We start from the raw sequence: 8,279 nt of genomic DNA, 5'->3' as shown, positions 1-8,279 counted from the left end.
ACTCAGTCGTATCCGACATATATGACAGCAAGATCTAGCTAGAAATCTAGAAATTACTAATACAAATTTGCGGATACATGTAAACGCGAAAACTTACTTACATTTCGAGATCTTGCCTTTCAAACCTGAATATGACGGAATAGTTTCTGTGAGAGTCACATTTAAAATAGAGAGCAACTGACTTTTGATTTTTGACTTTTAGGGTCAAACAAAGCACATTTAATATTCAACTTTTTATAAAAAATGTTACAAATCTAGCACTTTTGACTTTTGGGGTCAAACAAGTACAAGAACATAACTTGTTTCTGTGAGAGTCACATTTAAAAGTAGCTTGTTTGAGTTCAAAGGTCAAAAGTTGAATAAGTCAAGATTTAAAGAATACGTACATCTACTTCTAGTTCGGTCATCTACCTCATGATTTAGCATGCTCAACATCATCCTGAAATAATACAGAAAAACTTATCAGTAGTAATTTTTAAAGTGGTTAAAAGTCGCGGATTTCATATCAGTTTGAGGTTCATACAAAAATACTGAAAAGAAGAGAAGGACACCGAGATAAACAAGTTTAACGAATCGTTGATTCTTTTCCTTTGACAGCTTACTGAACGCCTCGGTTGCATATACTAGATGGCGTCTACGAATATACCTGTATAATAATAGAAACAAACACTATGTTAGATGGGCCCAGTATATAAAAACCCAAGTTCATGTTCATTCGTTTGACTTTAACAGAACAAACGATCGAACACGACCAATTAAACGAATGGTCATGACTCGTGTTCATTCGTTAGGAAATGCGCATGTTTGTGTTCGTTTATCTCCGTTGGTTAACAATATAAACAAATGGTCTCGAACGTAAACGAACAAACATAACTAAACATAGATGAACGAACATAACTGAGCTAAAACCAGTTAAAAGTACTGCGAAAAACAATACATTGAGGATGTAAAAGAAGAATGAGAAATGCACTTACAGATCCACATTATAATATAAATACGGTAGACACAATAACAACATGAGCCAATGTCGCGTGACAAGATGTAAAAAACACAATACGCCTTGTGTTATATACTCTGGCAACGTAATGTTGTTTATCATAGTTGCTAACTCGTACGGGTTGATGCAGTCAATCTCTAAATCCAAAAAGCACATTATCTGCAAAAGAAGATTGTTAATGTTAATTACCTTATAACAAATTTCCTTTGACCGGTAAAGTCAAAGTGCTAAGAGAAAACTTGTGGCAAGATTTTTAATGATATAAAAAAGTACATGCATCTGTATGTCTTTATAATGAAGGCCACATCCATTACCTTCTTAGTTAGATTAAACAGTGTTGTAAAAAATCGGCTCTAGGCGATGATTAATTGCCATTTAGTCGCTAATCGCTGGTCTACCGATGCGATTTCACCTAATCAGCCCCTAAAATCGCTAATCGGTCAAGCCAGTCAAACTCAGTGAAATCGGTCAAATTGATCAAAATGGTTAAAATCTGTCAAATTCCGGTCAAAATCTGTCAAAATCTTTAAGTATTTGAAAACTAATATTTATTAATCTAATCCGATTAATAAGTTAGAAAAAATTTGTGTGTGTATAGATACACAATTTTGAAAAATTAATATAAAATTCCAATTCGATTAATCCCCTATTAGTCGCTAGTTGAAACCCACCGTGAGTTCTACAACACTGATATAAAAACAATAAATATTTGGCATGTGAAGATGCCACAACCAAATTTTTAACGTTTCACAAATCCAATATTGATTCTGAATTCTTATTTTAGAAAGTCAATTTTTTATAGCAACTAAAAACTTGTTGACTAAATAGTCAAATTCCTTTAGATTTTCAAAACTCAAAAGTCAAAATAGTCAAATTTAAATCACTTTAATGCAGCTAAAGATCTGAAAATGTTTCAACAAGCCCTTACAATAAAAACAGGATACAGTTAACATAAAAAAAAAAAAATTTGTGAACCAAATAAAATTCTATGAAAAATAAATGTTTATGATTACATCGAAACAGGCAAGCGGGCAACAAGCTGCGCGCCGCTGCCACATTTTAAATTGCAAAACCCAATCTTTTAAAAACTATTTTTGCGGATCTTGGAGTCATAACCTTAATTCCTTCAATTACAACATGCATGCAAGCAGTTATCTAAATTACACATCCTAATCTTTCAAAAACCAAAAGTTAATCCTCGGATGATCCGACCGAGTACTAAACAACAACATGCAAAAGAAAAAAAACAATGCATATTATGCATGACAAAACAATGAAACGAACGAAACCGAACAAGGGTGTTGAAGATATATATATATATATATATATATATATATATATATACCTGATAAAGAACAAGACCCATGATTGCTATGAGGATGAAGAAGGATAAAAGCCATGCAATTAAATCAATCATCCTGCAACTGTTTTGTTTTCTCTGAGTGTTGATGGTGGAAGGGAAGAAGACGACTGTGAGTTTTGGAAAGGAATCTTTGATGGGTTTGGCGATTTAGAGAGCGATACCAAGGCAAATCCATGTACAGGATTTGGATTTGGATTTGGATTTGGTATGGGATGTGAAATCCCGTACTAATTTGGTGGGAATAAACACCAGATATCAGTTATGACGTTAGGTTTTTTTGAACTGGATAACTTTTTTGAAAATGTTTAAATTTTTTTATAAAGATTTATTTGTTTTTAATTAAACAAACATATATGAATCTTGATTAGTAATAAGTAATGATTTTTTAACAATTTATTTGAAGTGGGAGTTAATAATTAATTAAATAATAATTAAGTTTTATAATTTTAAAATTTAAGTCAAATTTAAAAAAAAAAAAATTGTTTATGTTTTATATTTATAAAAAAAAGTTAGATAGTTTGGTTAAAGAAATAGTCAGTGACTTTAAAGCAACATAAAAACTTGAAGTGACTTTAGCTTGACATATATTGTGTAAAGTTGCTAATATATTCAAAGAACAAAAGTTTAAGGTTTATTATTGAGTTTAAGAAATTGAACGCGACTAAACTGTTTAAAATTGGACTGAATTAAATAACTGGTTTTATGTTTTTGTTTTAGAACACTCAATTCGTTCACCTATGTTACATGTATTGGGTTATGAGTTTTTCTATTTGTACAGCCAAGTAAGCCTGTAGCTAACTACAAAAGTGTAGAATTTGAAATAATAAACCTCATATAGATAAATTTACTTTTTGATTAAAGCCAAAGCTAAACTAAATTAGAAGTTGTTGTATTACATGTAAGTTGAAGACTGAATGAAAAATGTTATAAAACGTTTTCTTCTTTTTTTTTTCTTTCTTTCTACCTCTTCTTCTTTGATCTCTTTTCTTCAAATGGATGGTAGAACTGAAATATTTGGGCAAACTGGGTGGGGAAAATGATTTGCAAAGACTTCCAATTTATTGCTGTGGACGTCTAGTTTGCCTACTTTGAGTTGTGGCGCTTGTAAATGTTGTTTTTGATCTTGTCCATTTTGCAATACCTTTTTCAGAGATTTAGACTTATTTCTAAGTATCCAAAGTTATTAGATCAAACAAGTCACTTCAAAAAATATTTTAATGCATTTTCGTTAGAAAAAAGTTAGTGGCTTTAAAGCGACATAAAAACTTAAAATGACTTTAGTATAACACATAATTATTGATAATGGAATAGTAATTAGTGTTATTTTATTCACTAGAAAGATTACAATATATATTAACAATACAATGCACAAATCAAGGAACAGATTTGTATGCAATAAATATTCAATAACTAATAATAACTCCAAAGATGTCATCGGATGTCAAGGCATAAAATAAGTTTGCCATTAATTCAAATCAATTGAATTAATGAATATTAATCTTGATTGTTAACATGCCCCCGCAAGATCAATGGTCTAGTAGTGAGTCCGATCTTAGAAATAAGAAGATTAAATCTTGATCGTGGAGTGGGTTTTGTGAGAACATCCGCCAACTGATCATCTCTGGCAATGTGTGTCACTCGAATGGAGTGATCATGTACTTTTTCCCGAACGAAGTGGAAGTCTAGTGCTAGATGTTTCATACGTGAGTGGAAGACGTGGTTGACTGAATATTGTGTGGCACTTAAATTGTCACAAAAAATTGTTGGAATGGTGGTAGAGGTGAAACCAAGCTCATGTAGTAGGGAGTTAACCCAAAGTATTTCAGTTGTTGATGAAGCTACGACGCGAAACTCAGCCTCTGTCGTTGATCGGGCTATGGTAGGTTGACGTTTAGAGCTCCATGCGATTGGATTGGACCTGAGATAAACAATATAACCCGTGGTGCTTCGATAACTATCTTTGTCTCCTGCCCAATCTGCATCGGTAAAGGCATGCAGTTGCAATGGAGACTTATAACGAAGTAAAATACCTTTATTTATGGACCCGTGAAGATATCGAAGTAGACGTTTAAGGGCATTCCAATGAATAGTGGTATGAGCATGCATAAATTGGGATAACTTGTTAACTGTAAAGGCAACATCGGGCCATGTGAGGGAGAGGTATTGTAAGGCACCAACTAAGGCTCGGTATTCCGTCGGTGAGGAGATAAGGGTGCCTCCATGTAAGGTGATGGACTCGGAGCATGTAATTGGTGTAGGCATGGGCTTACAATCACTCATATTGGCACGTTGGAGAATATCTTGGATATATTTGATTTGAGACAATAATAGACCAGAGGAATGTGGAATGACTTCCACACCAAGAAAGTAGGATAGATTTCCTAGATCCTTTAATGAGAATTTGTTTGAAAGGGAGGAGATGAATGTGTTGATAGTTTGAGAGTTAGGTCCGGTGATGATAATATCATCAACATAGACAAGAATATAGATGGGGGAAGAGCTAGAAGTATGTATGAATAAGGAAGAATCGGATATGCTCGGCTGAAAACCGTTAAGGTAAGATGAGATTTTAGTTCTTCGTACCAAGCCCGTGATGCTTAATGAAGACCATAGATAACTTTATTTAGCTTGCAAATGTGAGACGGAAATGATGGGTTTATAAAGCCGGGTGGTTGAGCCATGTAAACATTTTCCGTTAGAGTGCCTTGTAGAAAAGCGTTATTGATATCAAGTTGACAAAGATTCCAATTTTGTGATACGGCTAAGTAGAGGATTAGACGTAGTGTGGCGGGTTTGACAACCGGGCTAAAGGTTTCGGCATAGTCAATGCCAGGCCGTTGATGAAAACCTTTAGCAACTAAACGAGCCTTTAGTCGGTCGACTGAACCATCAGGTTTGTACTTAGTACGAAACACCCATTTAGATCCCACATGATTAGAAACATGATCTGATGGAACAAGGGTCCAAGTATTATTTTTTAGTAAGGCATCATATTCTTCGGACATTGAATTTCTCCAAAGAGGGTGTTTTAGAGCTTGTGTTATGGTCGAAGGTTCAGTAATTGGACCATTTATTGCGGTGTATAACTGAAAATTAGGATTATGATATTTGGGATTTGGTTTGCGGATACGAGGTTGGTTTTGTGGTTCAGAAGCGGAAGGTGGTAAATTTTGGGTAGCATTTTCTGAAGTAGGGGATGGTAGGTTTTGGGTATTATTTTCAGAAGCAGGTGGTGGGGTGTAATAATTTGGACTTGGTGAGTGGTTGGGAAACAAAAGTGGGTGAGGGATTAGGTGTAGGCATGTTGGTTGATGGGTTGGAGATAGTAGTGGGTGTAGAATGGATAGATGGGCCGGAGGAAGGAGTGGAAGATATATTTGTGTGAACGTTAACAGTAGAAGAATTTATAGGTTGAGAAGGAGTTTGTGTGGAGATTATTTGTATAGTGAGAGGAAGCCATGCTAGAGTATTTGGTGGTAAGACTTGAGTGCTTGTTAGGTCTTCATATGGAAAATGATTTTCAATAAATTGACATGTCTAGAAGTATGTATTTTATTAGAAATAGGATCGAGTGCATAGTATGCACTTTGAGAAGGGGAGTAGCCTACAAAAATTCAAGGTTTGGACTTTGGATTTAATTTATGAGGCGTATATGATCTTAACCAAGGAAAACAAAGACAACCCAAACTTTTTAATTTTTCATAATTTGGTTGTTTGTTGAATAACTTGTGATATGGTGACATGTTTTGGAGAGTGGGTGTAGGTAACCGATTAATAAGATAAGCGGCGGTTGTCATGGCAAAGGGCCAATAGGTGGTAGGTATTTTGGCATGTGTAAGTAGGGACAAGCCGGTTTCAACGATATGACGACGACGTCGCTTAGCATATTCATTATGCTCAGGTGTATGTGGTGGTGAGGTGAGGTGAGAGATGCCTCAAGATTGAAGGTGAGAAGAAAGTTTAATGTATTCGCCGCCATTGTCGGAGAATAATTGATTAATGGTTGTTTGGAAATAGTTTTCAACAAGGTTTTGAAAACGAATGAATATAGATAAAGAATCGGATTTATTTTTGATTGGATATAACCATATGTATTTTGTGAAATGGTCTACAAAGATAATATAGTATTTATAACCATCGATTGAAGTAATTGGTGAAGACAAAACATCGGAAAATATTAGTTGTAAAGGTGCATTGGAAGATAAAGTAGATTTATGAAAGGGTAATTTGTGACTCTTGTTTATGTGACAAGAGTTACAATTATTATTTGAGTGTGAAATACAATTGACAAAGGAAGACAAAAATTTTAAAATCTTAGTGTTTGGATGCCCCAATCTATGGTGCCAAAACTTTGAAGTACTCTTTTGAATTGTAAATGTAGATGGAGGATGGGAGGATGTAGAAGTAAGTTCATAAATCTCATGGCTAGCTTGTCCTTTAAGGAGTAGGAGATTGAAACTTGGGTCTTTGATAAGAAAAGTACATTGAAAGAATTGGATTAGAACATGATTATCATAACATAGACGAGATATTGAAATGATATTTCTAGACATGGTTGGAACACAAAGAACATTTTTTAGTACGAGAGTAGTGGTTTGTGTGTGAATAAGAAGAGAACCAGTATGAGTAATTTGAAGAGATGAACCATCACCAATTATAATTTCATCGATGCCATCGTATGGTACATGGTTGGCCAACATGTTTAAGTCATTGGTAACATGATGTGTAGCTCCACTATCCATTAACCATTTTGTAGTGGGGTTGGTTTGCATGGTCATCATGTTGACTTGGAGTGTTACTTTTGTGGTGGGGTTGTGAATAAAGGGAGGTATGGTAACATGTGGTATTAATTTCTTGAAGATTGGGCAAGTGGTGAGGGTATGCCCTTTAGTGTGACACCATTGGCATTTGCCAAAAAAGGGATGGTTACCATTAGATGATGGATTTGTGTTTGTGTTAGGCATGATGAACTTAGAGTTTTGTGAAACTAGATTATGGAGGAAAAGGAATGTGGTAGCGGCTGTGTGGTAAAGGGCATTAGGGGAAAAATTTAGATGTCAGTGATGAATTTGTGAATCGAGAGCTCTGATACCATATTGATAATGGAATAGTAATTGGAATATCAAAAGAGTTATTTTATTCACTAGAAAGATTACAATATATATTAACAATACAATGCACAAATCAAGGAACAGATTTGTATGCAATAAATATTTCAATAACTAATAATAACTCCAAAGATGTCATCGGATGTCAAGGCATAAAATAAGCTTGCCATTAATTCAAATCAACTGAATTAATGAATATTAATCTTGATTGTTATTGAATTAATAAATATTAATCTTGATTGTTAACAATAATCACATATTGTGTAAAGTTGCTAATATATTTATTGAACAAAAGTTTAAGGTTCATTATCGAGTTTTGGTAAACCCCAATTCTTAGCAATTGAAATAAGAGCATTCTTGTTTCATCCATCATTCCCTATCCTATCCTTAAAATTATTAAAACTCACTCCATTCCGTCCACCATGTTTATACCCCAACATATGAGTATATTAAAATGAGAAATATAATAATAAATAAGTGTTTGTGAGTAAGATAAAGATAAAAATGACGGGGATGACAAAGATTTCTTAAAGTGAGGCATAAATTGAAATGTTTGATTTTTTTTTTCTAATTAAAGAGTAGAAAATGATGGAGATATAAATACTTAAAAGTTATTTCAATCTAAATGTGAAAAGGGGCTCAAACAAGGAGATCCTTTGTTCCTTTTTTTTTATTTCTGATCGTGATGAAGATTCTTTCTTGGATGTTGAATAAAGCTAGAGAGATAGGGGAATTGCCAGGGATTCGCATTTCGGACGTGGATATCACTCATCTTTTTTATGCCGGCGATGCTCTTATTGTTGGCGAGTGG

At 34.1% G+C, this 8,279-nt stretch overlaps 1 protein-coding gene across 1 annotated transcript; it reads right to left on the bottom strand.

Annotated features, from left to right (window-relative positions):
• Positions 1-412: 412 nt before the first annotated feature.
• Positions 413-2,363, bottom strand: LOC143602524 (protein cornichon homolog 1-like). The gene is made up of 4 exons (XM_077079597.1): positions 2,343-2,363; positions 1,074-1,156; positions 532-646; positions 413-439 (listed from the first exon to the last, which is right to left on the bottom strand). Exons 1-4 carry the CDS (start codon positions 2,361-2,363, stop codon positions 413-415), a joined length of 246 nt encoding a protein of 81 aa, XP_076935712.1.
• Positions 2,364-8,279: the final 5,916 nt, after the last annotated feature.

The sequence above is a fragment of the Bidens hawaiensis genome, unplaced genomic scaffold (assembly GCF_021521415.1).
Source record: "Bidens hawaiensis isolate Kalapana, Puna unplaced genomic scaffold, B.hawaiensis_p1.1 tig00059074_1, whole genome shotgun sequence".
NCBI classification, from domain to species: domain Eukaryota; kingdom Viridiplantae; phylum Streptophyta; class Magnoliopsida; order Asterales; family Asteraceae; genus Bidens; species Bidens hawaiensis.
This window is presented reverse-complemented; position numbering and strand designations above follow the sequence as displayed.

What these genes read in the sequence shown, in the direction of transcription:
- LOC143602524 (XM_077079597.1), bottom strand. Translation starts at nt 2,363, where the DNA reads ATGGGTCTTGTTCTTTATCAG. An exon ending in AACAACATTACGTTGCCAGA is followed by an intron (nt 647 to 1,073) that starts GTATATAACACA and finishes ATTATTATACAG; the next exon opens with GTATATTCGTAGACGCCATC. An exon ending in GTGTCCTTCTCTTCTTTTCA is followed by an intron (nt 440 to 531) that starts GTATTTTTGTAT and finishes GTATTATTTCAG; the next exon opens with GATGATGTTGAGCATGCTAA.